Below are 26,819 nucleotides of genomic sequence, written 5' to 3' on the forward strand. Positions count from 1 at the left end.
GTGGTTGTTAAACCGGTGCCATAGTGGAACCCGTACAAGAAGGAACTCGCATAGAAACTAGAATGTATCCAAAATATACAGCTGCGATTACATACTTTAAACATTATCGACACAAGGGCTTAAGTACTCTTAGAAACCAAGCAGTAGTGCCTACTGTCGCTTGTCAACGTCGCATCGCTCTGGTGAAGTTCCTTTTTATGGTAAATTATGACAATATTAATATAAATTAGCGATATTACGTGCAGCCACCCCATCCATGCTCCACCAGAACCTTTCATAATAAACACATCAGGTAGTACCTCACACAATGCGAGACAATCCAGTATTCATTTCTTTAGTGGGCCAGAAAAAATTCTGGAATGCGTTGCCAGAGGAAACGATTGAATCAGTTTCTTTGGATGACTTTTCCCAAAGTTTGAGCCATATTTTTGTTCCACATTATAGCATTTGAGCGCATAGTTCACAAGATAGGGTGTTGGATGAATGCTTGCACTAGGTGGCACGTCTAATTATATGCTACATTATGATGTTAAATGTGGTTATTAAAGGGTGCTCACGATGGGGTTTCATTGAACCTTGAAACCAGTGAGATCGTACGACCGATATTGTAATTGTTGTGAGCATCTCATGGTATTCTTTTTTTTATTCACGGAAAACAAAGTAAGTTTCTCGTTATGTTGTTTGCTAGTGTTGTTCTGTGTAAGTTTCCTTTCTTCATGTTCTTTTTCTTCTTTCTTCCAGTCATTCCCACACTCATGTCCATTTTCACAACTCACTTGCTGTTTGGGCCTGTGCAAAGACTCAGAGTATTGGTGAATAATTGTTAAATGCAACCCCTATATGTAAGTTGTACAGGAACCGGTGCATTAACGGGATTTGTCCTAATAACCCTTCTCTCCTTTTAAAACGACACATTCTTTGCAAATTTGCCCGACCATGGCTGCTGGCTGGCTTGGTCCTGCAGCTGCCTTGCTGAATGGCTCGTCCGCAGAACAGCACTATATTCCATCTTCGCTTACAGATGTTCCGGCTGCTGGCTTCGTTTTCTACCTAATTAAAGTAAAACAAATGATACCTAAATATCCTAATTGCTACAATTAAGTATACATCATATAGAGAACAACTTCTTTATTAAAGCAGATCCTTCCCTATTTTCTATGCCTACTTTCTTGACCATTATTTAGGCACAAATTGCAAAGTATCGTAATTTCGCGGGAACGCCAGAGAATTTGCGGGATGATAATTGCGTTCTGTGTATAGAACCCTTTCGTGTAAAAAAATGCCAACCCGGATTCTCGGGTGTGCGAGGCAGCAGTACTGCTGTTAAGAAGATGTCCTAAAAAAGTAATTTATGTCATACATATGACACGTGCAATGTAATCGATGTGGCTGCTGCACTCATGTCGTTGACGGTATAGGCCCTTCGCGGCCAAGGTTAGCGTGCTCTGCGATTTTCGATATTCGATATCTCGATATCTCGTCGCTAGCAGGAAGTTCGCCAACATACCAAGATTAACCTTTCACAAATGCGAAGCAACCATGGTGGAACCATTGTGGGAAGCATGGAGCACGTTTATGACTTTTTCGCCAAATTTGAGAACAGCATGCTGCGGCACGCACGTAGTCGTCTCGATAGATTTTTTTTTCGACGTAACGTGGAAACGCTGTAACAAGGTTCACACGAGAGGTTGCGTGGATGAGGATAGGAAGGTGGTGATAACCATATTAGAATCCATACCACTGCATTAAGTTCGCATGGCAGAGGAAAAAGCCTATCTGAAGATCAGCCAAATCACAGCAGGGATCACTTCTTAGATATTCTCTGGCGTCTCACGTAATGACACACAAGCGCATCACGAGAAGCTTAGCTAAAAAAAGATACAATCATCCGAAGGCTCCACTACTCCACCACAATGTTTAGTACATCGTGTTTTGATTCTGAATTTCTACCATTACTATCAAGAATTGCGATGAAGCCTTAGCTCTAGGGCCAACTGAATTTGTCCTATATTAGAATGCTTGCTCAACGCAGAAATTCCCTCTTGAGAGCCGCTGGCCTGATAAGAATAGAAGCCGTTAAATTTTAGACAGACTGTTAAATTATAGCAACTGTAGAAAGCCGAATTTTGTTTAAATTCCCCAGATGTTTTATACAAGTGCAAAATTTTTCTAAAACTTGAAGAAAAGGATTGAAGCACTAAGTTTACAAAACCGTAACATTAGACGAAAAACAAACATCAGTTTTGTAAACGTGTGTCAAGCACATTTAACACAGAAATTTGATTTATGTGTGTTTACGTAAATTTCTTCCAAGATTCCGAAGAAATCTTGGAATCTGGAATCTTGGAAGAACGCTAACATAATCCTAATCCATAAGAAAGGGGACGCCAAAGACTTGAAAAATTATAGACCGATCAGCTTACTGTCCGTTGCCTACAAAGTATTTACTAAGGTAATCGCAAATAGAATCAGGAACACCTTAGACTTCTGTCAACCAAAGGACCAGGCAGGATTCCGTAAAGGCTCCTCAACAATAGACCATATTCACACTATCAATCAAGAGATAGAGAAATGTGCAGAATATAACCAACCGTTATATATAGCTTTCATTGATTACGAGAAAGCGTTTGATTCAGTCGAAACCTCAGCAGTCATGGAGGCATTACGGAATCAGAGTGTAGATGAGCCATATGTAAAGATACTGGAAGATATCTATAGCGGCTCCACAGCCACCGTAGTCCTCCACAAAGAAAGCAACAAAATCCCTATAAAGAAAGGCGTCAGACAGGGAGATACGATATCTCCAATGCTATTCACAGCATGTTTACAGGAGGTATTCAGAGGCCTGGAGTGGGAAGAATTAGGGATAAAAGTTGATGGAGAATACCTTAGCAACTTGCGATTCGCTGATGATATTGCCTTGCTTAGTAACTCAGGAGACCAATTGCAATGCATGCTCACTGACCTGGACAGGCAAAGCAGAAGGGTGGGTCTGAAAATTAATCTGAAGAAAACTAAAGTATTGTTTAACAGGCTCGGAAGAGAACAGCAGTTTACGATAGGTAGCGAAGCACTGGAAGGGGTAAGGGAATACATGTACTTAGGGCAGGTAGTGACCACGGATCCGGATCATGAGACTGAAATAACCAGAAGAATAAGAATGGGCTGGGGTGCGTTTGGCAGGCATTCTCAAATCATGAACAGCAGGTTGCCACTATCCCTCAAAAGGAAAGTGTATAACTGCTGTGTGTTACCAGTACTCACATATGGGGCAGAAACCTGGAGGCTTACGAAAAGGGTTCTGCTGAAATTGAGGACAACGCAACAAGCTATGGAAAGAAGAATGATGGGTGTGACGTTAAGGGATAAGAAAAGAGCAGATTGGGTGAGGCAACAAACGCGGGTAAACCACATCTTAGTTGAAATCAAGAAAAAGAAATGGGCATGGGCCGGACATGTAATGAGGAGGGAAGATAACCGATGGTCACTAAGGGTTACGGACTGGATTCCAAGGGAAGGGATGCGCAGCAGGGGGCGGCAGAAAGTTAGGTGGGCAGATGACATTAAGACGTTTGCAGGGACAACATGGCCACAATTAGTACATGACCGGGGTAGTTGGAGAAGTATGGGGGAGGCCTTTGCCCTGCAGTGGGCGTCACTAGGCTGATGATGATGACGTAAATTTGTTGCAATGTTAACACGGGTTTCGCAAAAGTTCTACTCACGAACTAGTCGTTTATTGGAAACGTCATTTTTGTCGGCATTAATTGTGGTGGCAGCTGAATTTCACAGAACTGGATGTTGTTTTTTATTTCGAAATTGCAGGTTAACAACTCTATTGCTTCCTGAGTAGTTTATTCAAGTTTCGGAAGATTCAATCTTATTGAAATTAAAAATGATGCAATCATATGACGGCCTGCAAAAAGAAGTTCGATAGAACAAAATGGAGGCTGCGTCTTTAGGCTGCGAAGTACAGTTTTATTGCGTATTGTGGCGCAGTCGGCTTTATACATAAATATCTATGATGTGAGTAACCTTCTTCGTTCAGCCAGCCGAAGACAGCCTCGTCTTCACGAAGTACGCCCTCCCTGGAGACCCCCCGATCGATCTTCTGATCGACGGAAAGACAGGTAAGCTTGTGTCTATCGTTCTCCATAGGCATCTATGTCTTCGGAGGAACTAAAGGTCCGTGCAGATAAACCATGAAGTCTCCCTTTTCAACCGCCTTGTGCTACCGCAAGTTAAGAAGTCAGTCGCATCAGAGACAACTTACCATTGAGACCTCTCCTATGCTTCAGGCGATTCAACTTCAACAAAAGCAAGTTTTGCAGCAAAATGAAATGATTCACACTCTTGTCTCGTATCTGAGCCTTAAATAAAGCGTTCCTACAGAGGTTGTGAAACCCTTTGTTGGTTTGTCGGGGAATCCAGAAGCTTTGATTGCGTTGTTTGAATACGCCTGTCGACAAAATGGCTGGGACACATAAGCAAGAAGAGTGAAGCATATGCTCCCCTTTCTAAATGGCATCGCAAGGAAATGGTACTAGCTGCGCATCACGGGACATCAAAGCGGTGCATGGAGCACGTGGAAGGAGAGCTTCGCCTCGACATTCCGTGGCAAGCCACTTGAGCGATGGGAACCAGACATGTCTTATCGCTATAGGTCCGGCGCAGTGCTGGAGTATTTCTTCGAAAAGCGTCGACTACATCAACTTGCAGAGCCGGAACTTCCACTGAAATCCGTTATAACACTCATAATACATGGCCTACCTCGGGAACTGCAACGACAAATTCAAGCTGCAGCACCAAAAACTATGAAGGCTTTGCTCGAGTCCCATCAAGAGATCGACGCCATTGAATGGAGGGCACGACAAAGCCGCGTGAAAGCAGAAAAACTCACCTAGTTGGTTTCAAAAGATGATGAACACTGTTTTGAATCCCTACATTGGACGCTTCTGCAATGTTTACGTGGACGACATTATCATATACTCTAAAGTGAAAAGCTGAATGAGGAACACCTGCGTCATATTATCGGAGCGTTATCTGACGCTAAGCTAACAATTACTTTCAAGAAGGGTGAGTTCTGCAAAACTAAGGAGACATTTCTTGGCAGAGTTTTGGACGGAAGAACGAAGAATACGAAAGAAGAATCAGTGGCTCGCATAGCAAAACAAGCAAAGCCATATGATGTACACTCACTTAGCATGTCTTTAGGCTTGGTGGGCCATTTCTGAGCATTCATTCAAAATTATGCTCGCAAAAGTCGCTGTATGACAAGACCGACTCAGAAGGATTTTCCCTTTTGTTCGACAGAAGAATGTGATGACGCCTACCGAGAATTGGTCGGAATAATTTCTTCTGATCCTGTGTTGTGCTTACCAGACTTTGCGCTGCCCTTCGAATTGAATACCGACGCTTCTCACTATGGAACGGGAGCAGTCTTATATCAGAGAGACTCATCACGGCCAGCAAACCAACAGCTGTGTGTAGTTGAATACTACAGCTACATATTTGACGAAACTGAATTGAACTGCATCACAACAGAAAAAGAAGCTCTGGCCGTTTTAAAAGCCGTCCGCTACTTCTGTTCATATTTGGAAGGTGCAAAGCTCAATCTATACACAGACCATAAAGCACTAACGTACATATTGAAGATGGCCGAACTGAAAGGAAAGATAGCTCGTTGGGTGGGTGAACTGCAGCAATTTGATTATGAAGTAGCTCATCGCCCGGGAGCTTCTATGAAGGACGCGGATGCAATGTCGCGATTAGCCATTATGCTTCCAGACAACCTTGAAGAGGCAAATGTTGCAAAGATATGGGAAAGAACCGAAGTTTTGCAGCGTATTAAAATGGACAAGTTGGCGTACATTTTTACAGTTTAATTACAAAAAATGACTGAAATAAAATCAGCTTCCTGATAAAGATTAATATATATTTTTAATGCAACAGAGCTCTTAAGAGTCCGTCCCATAGATGCTAAGAAAATTTAATTCTCCGCTATCATGTAAACATACAGGAGGTGTCGAGATACAGCTTCATCTTAAGAGTGTGTCCGTGTCTTTTCATATATCCATGAGAGACGTCCCGTCAAAACCGGTACGTCTGAAACACCAAAGCATCGCTTGGTCACAGCTATACGTAGAACGTTGATAATATTAGGCTTAAAAATTTATTTTCAGATTGTTTTGTAGCCCTGAGATCAGTCAACTAGACAAGGCAACGCATGTAACAAAGTATATCTTACCACAACATAGGAGGAAAACCGGCAGCAGTTCCCCTTTCCGTGATCTGAAAAAAAAGAGAAAAGGTTGTGCCATGATAGAAAAGCAAAGCATTTTCCTCCTTTTGTGGATTTCACGTACTTATTAGGTGTAAATAAATAAAAGGTCCGGTGCCGACTGTCACTCTCCTAAGATCTCCGCCTGACCCTGACTGCCTGACAAGACGAAAACGGTGCTTTAAAATACCTGCTAAAAATAATTCTTTTTATTTTAATGTTACGGTTTTTTATCATTGTTAAACAACTAGCGGTATAATGATGGATAGCTCAGCCTCCGGTGAAAATTAATAGATTTCTGACGTTACATACAGCTGGTAATATTGCCACTGACCAGCACTATTGGTGAGAAAGAGGCGAAGCGGTTCTGTGATGACGTAGCAGTTAGAGCTGACACGAGATGTCGCTTTTTAGTAACTTATTGATATTCTTTTGTCTATTTTATGTATACTGTCTCTCGTCTGCATGTTTCCAGGTAACTTCTTAGCAGAAGTATCATTGGTTGTGCTAATCATGGAGCTACTCAGAGGTCCATACCTTTCTATCGGCTTGCACTCTTCTTTTCGCGAGTTATCCACGCTGAACAAGAAGACCTTGAACTCGCCAAAGCCCCACATGCTGAAGATCTGCAAAAACGGATCTGTATCACCAGCAGGTGGGCTCATCTTGTTACCATATGCTATGTTTAACTAAAACCTCCACACCTGAAGTCTACTTTGGAGCATATGAAGATTGACTCATTAGTTGGGAAACTGAATCACAAGTTATACAACTGTTCAGTGACCGGAACTGCTGCGGCACTTTGCGTACAAACGCTTTACGCCGTCGCATGCAGATGTAATTTGAGCCTGACGCCACACATACAAAATTTCGGGGACGCTTAAGCTTCGCCTTCAAGAGTGGAAGCCGATAGCATTCAAACATGCCCGACCGGTTGTCACGCTTCCCGGACATGCAGCTTATGTAACAGCAATGTTTGCCACGAAACGCTGCCGGCGAACGGTATGCACGGAGGCGAGCTTTCTGGTAGAAACACGACCACTTGTGGGGCCAATTCTCCTTATTGTTTCGCACTTTTAATATTTCAATCTGAGAAGATTTAACATAATAGGAATGCGCTGTCGTTGTTCTGGTTCATGATATTTGCTTGTTGGCTATCATTCTGAAAATTCCGAGGGAAACCTTTGTAAAGGATGTAACACAAGGTATGAGCAACTTCAGTGTTAGAAGAAAAACTAGTGCCGTATAGAATACAGACGGCAATTTTTCGCTCACACGATGCCAACGCAGGCAAGCCAACTCTTGCTGGGCAGAAGTCACCGCACCCAGGCAGCAACCAGGCGCCTCACAACGCTCACCGGTATGAGCGCCGCCAGTGCCGTTACAGGCGTCGCTTCTTTATGGAGCATGGGATGAGGCGCTGCCATCACCATTAGCATGTAGCCAGTGAGATATTCAGCTCCTCTGGCTTCAAGTCCACTGACCCACTCAAACGAACGCGTACACATCAGCAGGAACGCTGGTGACTACGCCTGCACACCACAGTGCTGCCTGCAGTGGGAGGCTGAACGCCGGCCTGTTTCCGCCATCATGCCGATTGAGCGGAGCGCTCACGATGCGTCCACTTCGCTTCGTCGTTTTTGCAGCCGAACTCTACATTCAGGACGTCGTGTAACCTCCTGAGTGCAAGAGGCGCAAGCGCCGTCGATGGCGGGAAAGCACGGTGACATTCCCAACGGCAACCGCGCAAACGCACTTTTCAAACCTTCGTATAAATACTATTGCAGCAAAAATACGCAGATCAAATGCATGGTTACATTATGGCAAGCAGCTTGTTTAAGTTAGCCAGGTAGTAGCAATAGTGGTTGACACGAGCAGTTTTGTTGCCTATAGCTGTTGCCTATGTCGCCGAAGGCGAAGGCAATAACGATACCTGTCGAGGGAACAATGCTTGATGGAATTATATGCAAACAGCACGACACACATGCAAACACATTTTGAGTTCATACCTTTGGACCCTGTCTTGTCCTGACCGCAATAGTGCACAGGACACAGTATTCCAAGCGCACAATATCTACAGGTTAATACATAATTTCATAGCAGCGGTTGTTTCCGTTACGTAAATTTTCAAATAGTGCTATTCATAACACAGCAGCCGGTCCTTCAATGAATCTTCCTCTATGAAAGTATCTGACGGATACAACGTAACCTGCTTTTCTGGACACGAGGGTTTAGTTCGCGTGAGTGCCACCAGGTGGCGTACTGACCTTAAACTTTTCAAACTTTCCGCGGTGACGCGTGATGACGTCACCAAAACAAAAAAAATTTAACAGTTATCCCTGCGCATTGAACTTCGCCAGAATGCTTGTCCAGCCATACTTATCAATGTTTTTGATAAAGCGTAGCCGCTTGTCGCTTGTAAATGACTTATCATCCTAAGAGTGTTTAGCCGCGTCGGGCGATGATTGATTCTGGGCTTTTGATGCAGTTACGTTTTTCTTTTTTCTATTTGATGCTGCGGAGTAAACAAGCTAGGTTAACCGGCAGAAGCAATCCGTGGCAGCCTTTCGTCAGTAGGCACACATTCTTCACGTCTGAACATCGCACAGCGTCTACGAGAGACGCCGTCGTCGACGGCTTCTTATTTTGACCAATCGATTTCGTTAAGGTGCCCCAATTAATTACCTTGTGACTTTGATATCCGCATGCATGGGCTATCGCAGCAGCTACGAATATAGATGTGCTTAAGTGTTATATACACAGATATAGACACATATATATATATATATATATAAATATATATATATATATATATATATATATATATATATATATATATATATATATATATATATACACGGGTATGTTGGTTCTGCACTTTGATGCAAAAGTCAAGACAAGAATTGAGCAAACAGTCTCTCTGTCGTCGTCTGTTAGCATGCTATGACCGAAGGAACTCGTATCATTACATCACATTTACTGGCCGCCCGGCCAGCTATACTTTTGGGTGTCACATATGCAGTACCTGCAGTTACTTCCCAAACTAGCATCCTGTCATAGTTATGCACATGCATGAAGGAAGACCGCTATATATATTTAGCGTGTAGTTGTCTATGCGGGATTTGTTTTTTCTCCGTCTTGTCTATCATGTTGCCGTTCCGCCTTTATAATATAGCCGCAATGTAGACTAACACGTATCAAATGCCATAAAGCCTATACTCAAAGACCTCGCGCACAACTCCTGGCAAATACTTGTATTCAAGAGTTGTACGACTGCCACGGACATCCTTAACAAATGTTTCGGAACACATTATGGGTTTTACGTGCCAAAAGCACGATCTCATTAGTAGTTACACCATAGTGGGGAATTTGGGAATAACTTAGAACACTTGGGGTTCTTTAACGTGCGCCTAACCCTGAGTACTCCGGGGTTCTCGCATTTCACACCATCGAAATACGGCTGCCGTGGCTAGGATTCGATCCCGGGACCTCGTGATTAGCAGCCGAACCCCATAGAAACTAAGCAACTACGGAGGGGAAGGAATGTTGGCAGTTCGAGGAAGGTGACAGCCGGCACGTGAGAGAATTTGTTCTCATCCTCATTGCGTGAGAATCGGTACCAACCGCCGAAGAATGACACCATAGCATGCACTGTACTTAAAGTGATGGGGTCGGCGTCCAATATTTCAGACCCGAATCACAATGTAACGACTGAAGACCAGGCATCTCGCCTATACGTGCCGTCGCCTGACAGCTGCCGGGCGCTGGCGTCGGCCACGGGATCTACGTACTTGACCTCTCTTCAACACTTGCCGAAATTATCGCCCTATTTCGCACCATTCGTTTCAGCTGAACTGCTTCAACAACCAATTTATTTGTGCCGAAATTTGGCCACAGCATCAACATTATGGCTTCTCATTTTTAGGTCCTCTTTTATATTTATGCTAATGGTGTCGTGATAATTTCCATCGGTTTCATCTTTCCTAAAATTCCTGCATTTTTGTCGACTTCTGTTCATATTTTAGAGCATTTTTAATATACGCTGAAACCATAGCACGACCCCCTGATCACGCTGCTCAAGAAGTCAATTTCTTCCCCTGAGATCTTGTGCAAGCTTTTCCCTTATTGTCGTTCATCAACCTCCTGATTTCTCTGTAACTTGTATCCTATTTTGACTACTACAATCCCGCGCAAGTTGGCGACGGTATAGCGGCCATGTGCTTGAAGCCGTTTAAACCAATTCTACTGTGGACACGACAACCGCTTTTGCTCACTGCGGATGCAGTATTGCATTAATGAGCGCCATTATTACGCATATAAATTCATAGTCTAAAAATTATGCTGATCCCACGCACTGCGCGAATCAATGTAAGCGAAGCTTTCTCTGTTGTTTGTTTTCGCTGACGTGAATTAGCGGTAATGCTCAATGTATAGTGCCGCAGCAGTGAGTTGATGACAAATGTTACCTTGCGTGCACTACTGCTCTTTGTCTGCGTAGTACACAACATACAGCGAGCCGTGTTTGCTTGACGCGTTGTTGAGCGGAAGGGTTGAAATTTGGGCCAACTTTAAGGAAAAAAACCAGTCAAAAAACACAGAGGACAAGAGGAGAGGTTCACACCACAACGACTGAGAGGTTCACACCAGTCGTTGTGGTGTGAACCTCTCCTCTTGTCTTTTGTGTTTTTTTACTGGTTTTTTCCTTAAATTTGTTGAGCGCTATTATTAGTAACTTGTGAAAGGGTTGACAATTGTCATTGTTTACATGGCACATCGCAACGAGGCAGACCTGTTGGCAGAATTATTGTGCTCCACGTGCCAAAACACTATCGGATTATGAGGCACGCCGTAGTGGCGTACTGCGGATTGACTTTGATACCCTGGTGTTCTTTAACGTGCTCCGATGTCAAAGTGCACGACCGTTTTTGCATTTCGCTCCCGTCGCAATCCGGCTGCCGCGGTTGGGATCCAACCCGCTACCTCAAGCAATGCCACAGCAGTCAAGCTACCGCAGCGGGCAAATAAGTGTTGATTTCACGTGCGACCACTTTAGCTGCGCGAAGCCACAATTAATTACAAACGGTATTTCATTGGGGCATTGCGTCTGCACGGCCTGCGTCAGTAGTCCACTTGACAAATTTTCATGGTTTATTTTTTGGAAATAGCAGAAACGTGCAGTACCGTGCATTCAGTTTGCCCGCCACCGCTGTCGTGTCTATAGTAGCAGAGTTTCGTGATCTTCTCGCGTCGTGTTTCCCCTATTCAGTACTTCAACCCTGTATGAGAACTCGGAGCGAACAATGGCAGGGGTGTTATTCGCTGTTTCGCGAATACCCCAGTTCTACTCATTGTTCGCCTCTTCTCCCTGCCCCCATTCTTCCATTCTGTCTACTTCCCCACATGGCTTGCATGTTATAAGTGTAAGCGTCGCAGTTTCTGCAATGCTTTCTGCGGGGGGTCACGGATAATTACAGCTGTCAAGAGTCTAATGTTACGTCGCCCATGGAGTTCCAGAGGGCACTGTGCACGTGTGACGCGATGGGAAGGTCCAAAGGAGTTTCTTGCCCCGCCTTTTCTTTTTTCCACGTTCCTTCCATGCATATACACGCTCTGAACCTCCCTCCGACACGGCGTGCGAGACAGCAACAGCACGAGTGGAAAAGTCGAAGGATAAAACAAAGGAAGCTTCATTTTAAAAAAAGTTGTCCTTATTCCATCGCGTCCTTTGCGGGATTTTTAACCACGGCCAACAGGCAGACTTATTCGCGCATTAGACTTTCTGCCTTCCGGAGCAACCTTATCCTGTTGCCAAGGCGCGAACGGTGTATCCAGTTTACTGCAGACGTACAAGCCTGTTTTTTAACCTCTTCATTATTTTTGCCATCCACAGCTATAATGTGGCGGTACTTCTTTTCTACTACACTCCATTATTAAGTCAACTTGCTTTCGAATTATATTCTCTAATAACGTATTCTTGCCATCATTGTTGTACGTAATCTCCACAGAGTACTAGGGCACGCTCTAATGAAATGCTTTCAATTTGTGCCTGATTCAGCCCGCCATTGTGATGCAAATAAACGTAACTTCAACTCATTTTCTCAGAAACAAACGCTGAACGAAACGCTGACGTCATTCTGAGTATAAGGACGCAATATTTCCAGGTCAAGTCGCTGCCAATATGGGCCGACACCATGCATCGACGAAAGGGCTTCACACTGCCAATGCACGCGAAAGATTACCTAATGATGAAAACAGGATATAGGACTGTTCCGTTCTCGCAATTTATACACAAAACACAAGGCACCCGTCACTACGACACTTATTTTTTTTACAACGGTAACAAACAATGGTGGACTGATATACTCTTTAAAGGGTATTAATTTACGTTTCCTGGCCGAGCCGCAAGCGGAGGAAGCGCCGCGCGTATACCGCGGCCACGTACTGTTTTAGCCCTGCTCCTTTTCAACTAGCAATATGACCGCCGCCGGCTTGACGCCCTACCGTAGGCAGCGGCTGGGACTGGTAATCGAGAAGTTTAAGTATATAACGTCCTTGTATGTTTGGCACGAGGCCCAAGACGGAACCCTGTCTTCTAACACGTTCTTATGCATGCGTTAACGTCTCACCTTTCAAGGGATGGCCACCGTGCATGCTGCAATGGTGCTTTCTTTGAGAATGTGTAAGGCGAGTAACGCTATTCTAAAATTTCTGTCCTCTAACTTTTGCAGTAAGCCCATGTTTATGGTATTCCCACAATTGTAGGGGTCACGAGTATGGCAACCGTAACCGCTGCGAGGGGAACAAAAATCAGTTTCCTTCGTGTATGAATGAACGTAAATTTCTCTGTAATGTTTCTTTTTTCGAGGCCCATATGTGGACTTCCTAGCATCTCGGCTTGCTTTCTTTACCGGCTACGGACGGCGCCTCCCACGCAAAGTTGTGCGATTCCGCTGTTAGGTCGTGCTTAGTCTTGAAAGTGAAATTTGCTTGTAATGTCGTGGGTGACACGACACGCGTTGTTGCTGGTTGTTCTGCTCATAAACGAGCACGAGCATTCCAATCTGATGAACGGATGACTTGATCCATAGATCAGATTCAGAGGAAGCACTACTATGCGTACAGCCACCGTTGTGCTTTGTGTGTTATGTTCTTCTCCAGCGCAAGCTTACCTCATAATGAGTTAGATTCGTGACTCGCTTTTGGAACTGCCTTTTTCTCCCCATTACTACAAACGTGAGAGTATAGACGTGGCCATCTCCATGGGGGGAATACTGGGAAACGGACTAGGCCTTTTCTTGCGTCTGCGTTTACACATTTATCGCAACAAGTTATTTTTCATAACTGATGTTTTATTTTAGGAGGCTGTAAAAGACAGCGGCCTTATATTAACAGGAGGTCTTAATAACACAGAACATTTAAATGCTTATTTCAAGGAATTTCAATAAAGATGTCCTTATGATAATTAGAAGTCTATCTGCTTGACAACAATTCATCTGAGTTTCCCTTTGCAAGCTGATACCCATTTGCAGCTGGTTCGTGCAATCTCACCTGGGAGAAGGGATCTCCCGCCTATCCCTGACCAGACTCAGTGCATGTCACATAACGTTGACGTGAGCAAAACCCCGCCTACAATTTTAGTGCGCCTACTTAAGGGGCCCCGCAATGTAGTTTTTCACTTCATTCTTTCCTTTTTATCCTTCACCAACGATTGAATGAACACTGCAAGTTTCGCACTAGAAATCATCTCGTCCTTGCCTGGTTGCCATGGTGTACCGGACGCCTGGAGCCCGCCGACAACGCTACGCTACCCAATAGCAGAGTGTTTTAGTTGAGCGTGTTTACGCTCCGCTGAGCAGCTAAGCGGAGCGCAAGCGCTAATTCGCATGCGCCGTCCGCTTAGTCGTAAACGGGCTAGCGGGTCCGCTAAGAAGTTGCCTGAGCGGAGCGTGCCACGCAGCCCGTTGGCTAGCGTTGGCGTCAGAAAGAATTGGATTGGTTGCAGAAAGCTAGGGCACTGGCTATCACGTGGCGTTCCGCAAGACGGCACTTTATTTTCGATTGGATAAAATGGACCGGTTACGCATTACAAGCGCACGTCAAGAAACTTAATGGAGAAAGAAGTTATACGTATAAATATATACGTTTTGCTCTATAAGAGCGACCAATAGGGGTATTTATTTTCTTTCATTACCTTAATTTGACCAGGGTGCGCTTCAACTGCGAAAGGTCCGCTCGGCTACGCTAAACGTATAACTAAAACGTGAAAATCGCCCGCCGCTCCGCTGTGGCTTAGCGGGGCAACTCGGAGCGGAGCGTACCATAAAGACACTCAACTAAAGCACTGTAGTAACGCTGGTCGAGATTTGAGAAACTGGACGCCTGGAGCACGCCGACAACGCCACGCTACCGAATAGTAACGCTGGTCGAGGTTTGAGAAACAGGCGTTGCAACAACGCCGCGCTGATGGCCAACGGAGGGATACACTCCTGGTGATCCCAGCTTTGGACGACATCTAAGAGATCGTCTCCTTTTCGTCCTGGCGACAACGTTCGGAAGGAAGGTGTCAGGATTCATAACTGCATATGGTGAGTGCATGGCTTCCTCTTCACTAAGATCTCGCTTGCTTTACGTATTTTTGGGGAAGTACGGAGCAGTAGTTTTTATTTAACCGTTGACCGAATTTTTGAATACGTCGATGTTGTTTTAGAGTGAAGAATTAGCACTAAGGGCAGCCATGAATTTGAAGGCACTAAAGAAGCCGGAGTTGTTTAGTTTGGCCAGAGAATTGGGCCTCCAAATTGCCGAATCAAAGAGAAAGCCAGACATTATTGAGGCTATCGAAGCGAGCGGGGCAGACGACGATGAACTGAAAGAATGCCCAGAGAGAATAGCGGATAAGGAGGAAGAGTGTAGGCACCTACAAGAAAACGAAGAGTGTAAGCGCCTAACGCGAGCGGGCAGCACGTGAGGTCCAAGAAGGGCGTGACCTCCATATGATGCGCCAAGATATTGAGTTTCTGAAGGCTCAAAATACTGAAAGACCCGGCAAAGAGGTACGAGAAAGGGAGCGCAGAATGACAGGCTTGATTGCATCTTACGCAGTAGGAGGGGACATAGATCTTTTTTCTGGTGCAATTTTAGCGCACGTGTGAGAAGGCATAATTCGCAAGAAGCACATGGTTGCAATGCTGGCTTACGTTACTGCCACGTGAGGTAGCTGATATCATTGTCCTGATGGGGAAAGAACAAGCAGGGGACTTCGGTATCGTCAAAGCGAATCAGCTTAGTATCTATAGAATATCAGCAGAAATATTCAGGCGAAAATTCAGGGAGGTCGAGAAAACCAAAGGTGAGCCATACTCACATTCCCCATACACCTTGGAGGTAAACCTGAAAGACTAACTCAGAGAAATGGGCACACTCGGCGACGCCGGAAAGAATGTAGTGCGTTGTTTTGAAACTGTCCTGCCGCCGGCTGCTAGAAAACATCAAGCATTGGGTTCAGTATAGGCCAGGCGTGGACACTATCACGAGAGCGGCCGATCTCGCTGAGGAGTACCCAAGCCACCGTGCGTTCGAAGGCAACAAAGCTCCTAAAAAGGAGATGAATAACTACAGACCCAGCAAGCCAGCGCGATGGTCACAGTCGAGTCAGTATAAATCCAAGGAAAGGTCAGATTCAATGAAAATTAGTAACGAGAACTATAAGGGAAAGGAGAAGTCACCCAAAGATAGGGTAGAAAGGGAAAATAAAGGTTTCAAGGCAAAGGAACCAGTAGATTGCTAGAACTGCCAGAAAACGGCACATATCTCCGTGCGGTGCAGAAATCCCAAACTGGTGTTGAGGTCACTAACCAGCAACGATGAAAATCTGAAATTGTTGGAACCGTACATTCGAGACCTCGTCGTAAACGGCAATACGTGTCGGGTGCCTCGCGTCTCGGCAAGCAGAATGGACGTGGTGCACCCGTCGTACGTAGAGGAAGGCCAGTTCATGGGAGAATGTGATTGGATGCGGCAAGCTGTAGAGACCTCCAGTGTTTTTCTCCTTTGTGGCCAAATTTCGCATTGAGGGCCCTTTTACAGCACTGGACACTCAAGCCGCCGTCTCGGCACATCTCCCGCCACAGTATCCATATTTCTTTTCTAACAAATCCGAGGGTATGCTGCGACGCTGTGGATTCGGGTTTAGTGAAGGAATAGTGCAAGCCCGTACAAGTTCCAAGGCAAGGGAGCTCGCGGCCAAGGCAGTGTACGAGTATCCAGTCGTGGAAGCAACAGGTTTGACGGAGGATTCGTGAACGAGCTTCACACAGGGTAGCCCCATAGGGGATAATGCGGAAAGTACACCAGCAAATGAAGTGGTCAAGGAAGTAGCGGAGCCTGAAATGTCTCATGAGGCAGAATGTAGACAAAAGTTATTGAATGTAAGCCCTTCCACATTTATGGCTGAGCGGGAATAATATTCCCCCCTTGCGCAACCTAAGGCCAGACCCTAAAGACGGTGTGGCCAAACTGGACGTAAAGTTCGTCATGATGGCAGGCCTCCTCTATAGGAAGTACACTAGTCGAAAGGGAATGTAATTCCCCAACCTCGTGGTGCCGCATCCCTATCGTGAGCAACGGCTGCTCCTGGTTCACGAGGGCTTTTGGACAGGGCGTCTTGGCATTCGTAAAACAAAGAACCGCTTACTTCAGGAATTTTTCTGGCCCGGCTGCTTTCGAGAAGTAGAAGCATTCTTAAGAAGCTGCGACCTATGTCAACGCATAGGCAAACCCAGAGATAAGGCTAAAGTGCCAATGAATTTTGTTCCCATTATCACAGAGCCATTTCGCAGGCTCATAATAGAAACAGTGGGACCACTTCCTGCAACGCACTCTGGCTATCGACATATTCTTAATGTACTATGCTCCGCAACGCGATTTCTAGAGGCAGTGCCCCTGAAAGAACTAAGCTCGGTGGAGATGTTTAACGCGCTTTTGTCTATCTTCGCGCGAGTAGGGTTTCCGCAGAAATCCAGTCAGATCAAGGTTCCGCCTTCACGAGCGCACTGATCTCGACGTATCTGGAAAGATGCGGTATTAAAATAATTCAAAGCCCAGTGTACCACCCGCAGTCAAACGTAGTAGAGAAAGTCCACTCAGTGAAGAACCTGCTTTTGCGGGCACTTTGATTTGAACACGAAGCCGATTGGGAGGTTTGCTTGCCTGCAGCAATGTTCGCGCTTTTAACTCCACCGCACGAATCGACAGGTTTTTCACCTTAAGAGCTCGTTTAAAGTGGCTGCCTGCGGTCCCCTCTTCGCATCTTTTGAGAAGCCTGGGAAGGCTGGTCGGACGATCCTTTGGTTGTGGCCCACGTGCTAGAGCTGTTAGACCCACTGCACACATCTAAAGGATTAGCAGTGCAGAAAATGCGCAGGACCCAAAGAAATGCTAAGGTATACTATGACAGGACGGCTCGACCGCGACGCTTAGAAGATGGGGAAAAGAAAATGATCCTGAAACCTTCATTGAAAAACAAACTACAGTTTAAGTGGGATAAATTATCTGAAACAAACTACGTATTCACAGTACCGGGAAAGCGAAAAACACCACAAGTGTACCAAAGCAATCTACTTAAACTCTACCGGCAGAGGGAGGCTATTGTGAACATGTCCCTTTACCAACCTGAGGACATGCCTGTCGAACATGAATATCAGGGGCAAAAGACATGCACGAAACAATTGACAAGCTAGTAGAGCAGGCACAGTTGAATCCCAATCAAAGGGCTGTACTGAGGGAACCCGTGCTTGAATTTAAGGATATATTGTTACGGAAGGATGAAGGAAGACAGAGGAAGAAGATCACGAGTCGCTGGCTGCTGCGTGTTGTCGGCGGTCAGCCATCTTGCCTACGCTGACACATCCTGCAGATATATTGTAAATACAGTCTTTATATACTCCTAACATCCCCGTAATATATTGGTGGGAGGTATGTGGTACCACGGCTGGAAACGGAGCTCCGCAGTGGACGTCGCATCACCGTCCACACCATGAATGACGGTGAGCACGCGGGATCAACATTGTTGCCGCCTCCAACGTCACCGTCGGCACCTACATCGCTGTCGCCTTCGGTTGTGTTTGTGCAACCCAAGGATTCAGGAACTTTCTGCAGGACCGATGGCTCCGACGTTAAAGAGCGGGTGGCTGTGTATGAACGCGTGGGTCGAATCAACTGATGGGGCACTACGATTATGCTAGCCAACGTGTGGTTATACCTACTAGGCACGGCGAAGGTGTGGTACGAAAACCACGAAGAGGAGCTCACCAGCTGGGACCAATGCAAAGAAAAGTGTACAGAGTTGTTTGGAAAACGAGCCGGCCGTAAAATTGCCGCGAAGCAGGAACTGGCCTCTCGTGCCCAATCCCTCACGGAGTCCTATGTCTCGTACATCCAGGACGTGCTGGCACTTTGTCGTAAAGCCGATCGCGACATGACACAAGCTGAGAATGTCGGGCACGTGCTTAAGGGCATTGCTGGCGGCGCCTTTATTCTACTCATGTGCAAGAGTTCTTCTACAGTTGACGCAATCATTAAAGAGTGCCGACAATTCGAGCAGGCCAAAAGCCGACGCGTCTTGCAAAAATTCACCAGGCTTCCCAATACTGCCGCAACGTCGACATGTCAAGATCAACCCACACAGCCGCACGCGTCGCCATCAGAGGACGTGGTGCGAATCGTTCGACGTGAAATGGATGCGATGGCACCCGCAGCTTTCAGCTTGCGTAGCCCTGATGCTACCCCCTTTTCGGTTCCCCTCGTACAATCCACCTTCACCAGAAACTTGAAAACAATGGATTACATTCTGCCTGTGCTGTCGCCAGTCCCAGAGCTAACGAACGCCCTTCTACTATTTTCGCTCTACCCCGACGCTTCTCTACGCATTATCGCAACCCGAATGAGTGGAGAACTGCGGACGACCAGCCGATATGTTTAACCTGTCGCCGCATTCTCCATGTCGCCCGATACTGTCGCAATTCTCGCCGTGCGGACACCAGTCGCGCTCACCGTAAACACATCGCCCATCTTCCCGTTCGCCGAAGCCACGTCGCCTTTCGTCCCCTGTGGCTTTTGGCCACAACTTTTCGGAAAACTAACAAATAAAAACCTCGGAGGTGGTGCTGCATTGCCTACTACTGCAGCAAATCCTCTGTCGGTGCCTACTGGGAGAATCGTAATTGACGTTAAAATAGACTGCGTCCTTGTCCAAGCACTCGCCGACACTGGAGCCACGTTTTTGTGATGAGTGCTAGCTTACGTAGACGTTTAAAGAAGGTCCTCACCCTAGCAGCTGTCGAAGTGCTTCGTGTGGCCAATGGCGGCGTGCAGGTTGTTCTTGGAATGTGTGCTGCGCGTTTAAGTATAGCCGGCCGACCTACTTATCTTCTGTTTGCTGTGATCGACAACTGCCCTGATGACGTTTATGCTTCGATTTTACTTTTTATCCACTCCTTCTGTTCTCATCGACTGCGGGACCGGCGTTCTTCAGTGAGAACTACCTCAACCCGCCGATGCTCCAAGCACCGCCCCACCGCACTTGTACTCGCTTCACGATGTGCGTCTGGTACACGATGCAGTTACGTCACTTTGACCACTCAGCCACCTATGTGCTTCGCCCCATCGTCGACCTGCTTTTGAACCAGAACGTTGCTGTTCCGCATACGCTGGTTGCGGTTACCAATACCGATGTTGTTCAACTGCTTCTGAATTTCAGCCTCTGTGCTCAAGTGACTCCGGCCGGCATGTTCTTGGCCACCGTTTCTAGTGGTTCCGAAATTTACATTGAGAGTCTGCATGCCGAGAGTGGTTTCTTAGCGCCAATTGCAGCTCACAGTTTTGGTTCATTAACGGATGACATCGCGAAAATGATTGCACCTAACCTAACCTCGGCACAGGCCACGGACATACGCCCTAGGCAGCTTGCACGAAGCTAAATACTTCTCGTCCGTTGATCTTCAATCCGGCTACTGGCAGATTTCAGTTTATGAAATGGACCCCGAGAACACGGCCTTCATCCCGCCGGAGTCATGCCCTTTGGCCTATGCAATGCTCCTGCTACATTTGAACCTATGTTGGGCGCTCTTCTGCAAGGCTATAAATGGACCACCTGTCTTTTTTACCTTGACGACGCTGTTCTTTTTTCTCCCACATTCGGCAGCCCCATTACTCGACTAGCTGCCATTCTTACGGTCTTCCGGAAAGACGGCATCCAATTGAACTCCATGAAGTGTCAATTCGGGCGCCGTCAGATTAAGGTGTTGCTACACCTGGTTGACGTATCCGGGTTTCAACCAGACCCGGAAAAAGTTTCCGACGTACTCAGCTTCCCTGTGCCACGTTCTGCTTCTGACGTGCGCTGCGTCGTCGGCCTGTGTTCTTACTTTCGCCGTTTTGTCAAAAACTTCGCCGACGTTGCTCGGCCTTTGACAGATCTAAAAAAGAAGACGCCATTCTCATAGAGCCCGGAGCAGGTCCATGCGTTCGCCACCCTCATCGGATTTCAGGCCACTCATCCCATAATTGCCCACTATGATTCGTCTGCACCGACCGAAGTCCTCACTGACGCAAGCTGCCATGGCATCGGCGCTGTTCTCGTCCAACAACAGAATGTACCGAGTGCGTGATAGCTTACGCCAGCCGCCCGTTGTCACCTGCCGAGAGAAATTACTCCATCAGTGAGAGGGAGTGCTTGGCTTTAATTTGGGCTGTCACCAAGTTTCCGCCATATTTGTATGGCCGCACGTTTTCGGTCGTCACAGACCACCACGCACTTTGCTGGGTGTCTTCTCTTCGGGACCCAACTCAACGGTTTGATGGGTGGGCTTCGTGGCTCCAGGAATTTTCATTTATTGTCAATTACGAGACTGCAAGCCTCCACAAGACACTGACTGCCTGTCTCGTCACCCCGTGGATCCCCTGATCCTGCTGCGCATGATCCGGTGACCTGCATGATGGCTTTTAATGACATGACTGACATGCGAGCTGAACAACAACGCGTCGAACCATTACAGTCCAACATCGCCAGAGTGCAATCTGGCAGCACTGACGGCACGTGCCGCATGTTCGTGTTGCACCACGGCATCCTCTAGCGCCGAAATATGACCCCTGACGGCCCTGAGTTGCTCCTTGTCCTTCCTCGTCATCTGCGATCCATCCCTCTAGAACAACTGCACGATGAACCGACGGCGGGAAACCTTGGTGTTTGGCGTACATACGATCGCGTACGACGCCGGTTTCTTCTGGCGGGGTCTCTGCCGCTCCGTGCGTTGTTGTGTCGCACTCCGCGAATTGTGTCAGCGCCGGAAAAACCACCCCTGCCACCTGTCGGACGACTCCATCCAATTGAAGTTCCCTCTTATTATTTATTATTTATTTTACAATACTGCCGCTCTCAGCCGAGAGCCTAGCAGACGGGCATGAACATTTCTTTTCCCGACATAAATACATGTGCGAGTTACACAAAGAATGAAAAAGCAACAATATTCAACAAAAATACAAAAGATAAGGTAGATAAGCTATACAACAGAACACTAAAAAAAGGAGAATAAAATGAACAACAACCGGGGCATATCATAGTCAAAGCAAAAACGTGAAGTATTTGGAAAAAAACAAGTGTATACATATTTTTTTTCTAAGCACTGTTAGTTGTTAGATGAGAAATCGTTAATAATCTCTTGTGATGAGCTCCAGTTGTGAAACGAACAGGGATAAAGAATTTGTCGCTGTTAATGACGAGTTAAGTTCATTCCATTCTCTGATTACTCGAGGAAAGAATGAGTACCTGAATGAGTCATTAGAAAAGGAATACTCGGTTAGCGTATGTTCGTGTTGATGCCGTGTTATCCTAGATTGCGAATATGAAATGTACCGGGTGATATCAATTTTATAGTGACGGTGCAGCATTTGAAACAGAAATTTTAGTCGACCTTGTTTCGCTCTCGTGGATAATGTGTTGAGGCCTGAGGAAGCTAAGAGACGTGAAGGTGAGTCAGTAGAACGATATTTGCTATGAATGAACCTTGCGGCTTTTCTTTGTACAGCTTCAAGTTTAGCTATGTTAGTTGCTGTGTAAGGAAACCAAATTGTGTTAGCGTATTCTAAAATAGGTCTCACAAATGTTTTGTAGGCCAGAAGCTTAATGTTCGTTGGAGCGATCTTTAGGCGTCTTTTTAGATAAAATAGCTTTCGTAGTGCAGTAGTTGTAATATTAGTAATGTGTGTTTCCCAATTGAGGTTTGATGTCAGCGTTATCCCTAAATATTTCTGTTGCTCAACCATGGAAAGAGGCGTGCCATTAACGATATAGGTGAAGTGAGAGGGTTGCTTTTTTCTTGTTATTGTCATTGCCACTGATTTATTGACGTTAATAGACATTTGCCACTGGGAACACCACTCGGTTAGCGTGTTAAGGGAATCAGAAAGATCGAGATGGTCGTTATAGCTGTTAATTTCTTTGTATATTACGCAGTCATCCGCGAAGAGTTTGATTTTGCATCCTATATTATTGGTAATATCGTTAATGAAGATCAGAAATAACAGCGGCCCGAGTACCGAGCCTTGTGGTACTCCAGATGTGACAGGAACGACGTTAGATGGCATGTGGTCAAACATAACAAATTGTGAGCGGTGTGTTAGAAAAGCTGCTATCCAAGCAGAAACCTCTCCTTTCCCGATGGCATGCTCCACTTTTGCAATTAGCTTAGTGTGACTCACGCAATCAAAAGCTTTAGATAAGTCAAGTAAAATCATGTCAATTTGAGAACGATTATTAATACTAAGAGCAAGGTCATGAACTACCTCTGTTAGTTGAGTGATGGTTGATAAACCAGATCTAAAACCATGCTGGTGAGGCGATATGATGTTTTCACGTTCTAGAAATACTGTCATGTGTTTTAGAATGATGTGTTCTAGTATTTTGCATGAAGTGCTGGTGAGAGATATGGGTCTGAAATTGGCAACATTATTTTTGTCTCCTTTCTTGTGGATCGGTATTATTTTAGCCTTTTTCCAGTCATGTGGTAGATTAGAAGTTGCTAGTGATTTACGAAAAATGTGTCCCAGATATCTACTGCACCACTCAGCATATTTTTTTAGGAATTCGTTTGGAATTTCGTCAGGCCCGATTGATTTCTTAGGGTCAATGTTGAGGAGAAGATTGTGGATTCCGGCGTCCGTTATTATTAACCGATCAAGCACTGACGTACAGGATGGTGGAAGAGGGGGGAGTGTACCATTGTCTTCCGCGAAGACTGATTTGAAGAAATTGTTATATTTGTTTGCCGTTGCACTTTTTTCTTCTTCAGTTAGTTTGGTTGTTGTCTGCTCGGTACTGCGCAGATGTTTCCAGAATCTTTGTGGGTTATCTTTTAGGAAGTTAGCAAGAGTGACACTGTAGTAATATTGTTTCGAATCTTTTAGTTTCTGCTTGAGATGCATAACTGCAGGTTTTAACTTCAAGGTTGTAGATGGTTTTGGGTTATCCTTGTTTGCCTTACGAAGCCGATTTGCGCGCCGTTTAGCATGGATGATTTCGCGTGTGATCCATGGATTCTTAAGGTGCTGTTTTTTCTTTTGCATAGGAATATAATTAGTTATACAGTGCAGGACAATGCTCTTAAAATGTAGCCACAATGCATCTACATCAGTAGATTCCCGAGATGCTTTTTCTGAAAAGGAATCGAATTCATGCGACAGATAAGTTAGTATGCTGGCGTCATCTGCTTTATGAAAGTTAAAACTTTTTAGTGTAGACTGGGTAGTAGTACAATGATCAAGCTGGAATGTACACATAGGTATACTGTGATCAGATATTCCTTCAATAATGTCTATTTGTGCTTGACTTGTAGTAAAATGGTTGCTAAGAAATATGAGGTCGAGGATATTTTTCGTCGAGCCTTGAACGCGGGTAGGACGAGTGACAAGTTGATGTAGGTTAAAATTTAGCATTAAGTCTATTAGCACTTCGGAGGCTTCTGACGTATGATGCATTGTGGACCAGTCTATGTCAGCTAGGTTAAAGTCGCCCGCAAGAATAATCCTGGATTGATGGACATGACGCTGCATATATTTTTGTATTGCTGAAAGGCATGCACTGTCAGAGGAAGGGCTCCGATAAACGCAACCGGTTACGATTGACGTCCCGTCGCACAAAAGTTTGCAGAAAACGGCTTCAGCGTTGTTTACCTAGGGAAGAAGGACAAAGCGAAGACAGTTTTTTATCAGTAAGGCCACTCCTCCACCTCGTGAAGGTCGGTCTTTTCGGATGATTGTGTAGTTTGGCGGGGCGATCTCGTGGTCGAATATAGCGGGTGATAGCCACGTTTCCGTGATGGCCACAATATCGGGCTCGTAATCGACTAGAAGGCTTTCCAAGGCTTCTGTTTTATTTAGGACACTGCGGGCGTTTACATTTATCAATGTTAATCTTTTGATAGTGTGGCTTGTGCCGCTTGTGCGGCTCTGCGGGTTATTCGGCGGTTTGTTTCTGCGTCGTTTTTTTGCATCGGTACTTTGTCCTTCTTCTCTTCGTCCCAAATATATGCGCGTTTGTTAATGTAAAGTTTGTCAAAAGAAAGTGATACTTTTTCTTTTTTTTCACGGTTTGGTTTTGCACCATCCCAAAGTTTTTTCCGGATGTCTCTTATTCTTTTAGAGAAGTCTTCACCAATTGAGTAGTCAGTTGTTTTTAGTTTGAAACATCGGCTTAAGATTGCCACTTTTTGTCTGTAGTCAAGTAACTTCATTATTACCGGTCGAGTTTTATCTGTGGCGCGTTTCCCCAACCTATGTATACGCTCGATGGAAACTTTTTCTAGTCCCAGGGTGTCTTCGATAATGTCTTTGTTCACAGTTTGCTCTAACGACTCGCTAGTTTCATCGTTTTTTTTCCTTTAGGCCATAGATAATTAGGTTAGATCGCCTACTGCGGTTTTCAAGGTCGTCAATTTTATGTTGAAGAATGTCTATTACTTCGCTCATACAGGCGATTTGTTGTTGACAGGATTCGACTCTATCTTCAAGGACTGCAAGGAGGTCAAGCTTGTTTTCTATATCTACTAAACGTTTTTCTTTAATATCTTTGATGTCGGCTGCAATATCCTTCAGCTGTTTTGAAATTTGGGTTAGATCGGGGCCAGGGTTAGTTTCTATATCACCACCTAATAGCAGCAATTTTGTCAAGGCCAAGGCGACATCAAAAACCAGGATACAAAACGGTGGGCACGGCAGCACTAGCAAGAAAGGGTCGCTTGAGCGGATGCAATATCCAAAATCCTTTCTCTCCTGTACAATGAATGCAAACGGGTTAGCGTGCCGCATACTGGCAGTGCCACCGTGCCCAGTGGCCGAGTCGATCCCAGGCAGGCTATTTAAGGCAGCGGAGAGCAGTGGCGCTGAACGCAGATCACGGGCCAAGATCTCCGAGCATGCTATCTTCCGGCGTTGACGGTGCAATTTCCACGATGAGTATGGCGGTGGATCCAGCACGTGGCATTGGGTAGCGTAGAGCTCCTGCGCCGCCCTGGTTGCCCCGGCTTGCGCAGTGCCTCCATCCCCGGCATGAAGCAGCAGGCCGAAGGACAGCTGTACAATGAATGCAAACGGGTTAGCGTGCCGCATACTGGCAGTGCCACCGTGCCCAGTTCTTAACCGTTCTTTCGTGTAGGCCTTGACCTGCTTGGCCCTTTTCCGACGGCGACTAGAGAGAATAAGTGGATCGCCGTCGCTACTGATTACGCGACACGCTACGTGATAACAAAGGCGTTGCCGACTAGTGGTGCAACCGACGTCGCCGATTTTCTTCATGACGTTCTCCACCATGGTGCGCCTCGACAGTTACAGACTGCGGCCGCTCGTTCTTGTCTCGAGTTCTCGGCGACGTCCTCCGCTCTTGTGCAACTGAGCACAAGCTGTAAACCACCTACCGCCCAGAAACGAACGATCTTACGGAACTTCTCAACCGAACAATCAGACATACTGTCGATGTACCTCTCCAAAGATCACCGTGACTGGGACGCCACGCTGTCCTACGTGACGTTCGCGTATAACTCGTCCCGACATGACACCACAAGATATTCACCCTTTTATCTTTTTTGTGGTCGCGGCCCCACATTGCTGTTCGACACCATCTTTCCTTCTGTGCCACATGTTGCAACTGAGTACGCTTGTGAAGTCTTCGATCGCGCTCACAAGGCACGTCAACTCGCGCGATCTCGCTTACTAGCCTCGCAGCATATGCAAAAACAGCGTTATCACCGGTGCCATCGCGATGGTAAGTTCGCGCCAGGTGCTACTTTGGTCACCATGTCGTCGGAATGACCTCCCCCAGAAGCTTCTCTAGCTATACAAGGCCTTATGAAATCCTACGTCAAGTTAACGACGTAAATTACGAGATTTCGCGGCTACAGTTTGATGCATCCTGAAGTCAGACGCATGTTGACGTCGTGCACGTTTCGCGGCTGTTGCCATACCTAGATCGCAGTTCCTCGCCTACTGTGCA

At 45.9% G+C, this 26,819-nt stretch overlaps 1 protein-coding gene across 1 annotated transcript in view; it reads right to left on the reverse strand.

Annotated features, from left to right (window-relative positions):
- The window catches only part of LOC142578341 (uncharacterized), a 73,681-nt gene that overhangs the window by 33,264 nt on the left and 13,598 nt on the right, over positions 1-26,819 (reverse strand). Inside the window, exons 3-4 of the mRNA XM_075687739.1 lie at positions 6,818-6,906; positions 6,248-6,291 (exon numbers count right to left, since the gene is read on the reverse strand). Of these exons, the coding sequence (XP_075543854.1) occupies positions 6,248-6,291; positions 6,818-6,906 (133 nt within the window). The remainder of the gene's footprint in view (positions 1-6,247; positions 6,292-6,817; positions 6,907-26,819) is intronic.

The sequence above is a fragment of the Dermacentor variabilis genome, chromosome 4 (genome assembly GCF_050947875.1).
Source record: "Dermacentor variabilis isolate Ectoservices chromosome 4, ASM5094787v1, whole genome shotgun sequence".
Taxonomy (NCBI): Eukaryota; Metazoa; Arthropoda; class Arachnida; order Ixodida; family Ixodidae; genus Dermacentor; species Dermacentor variabilis.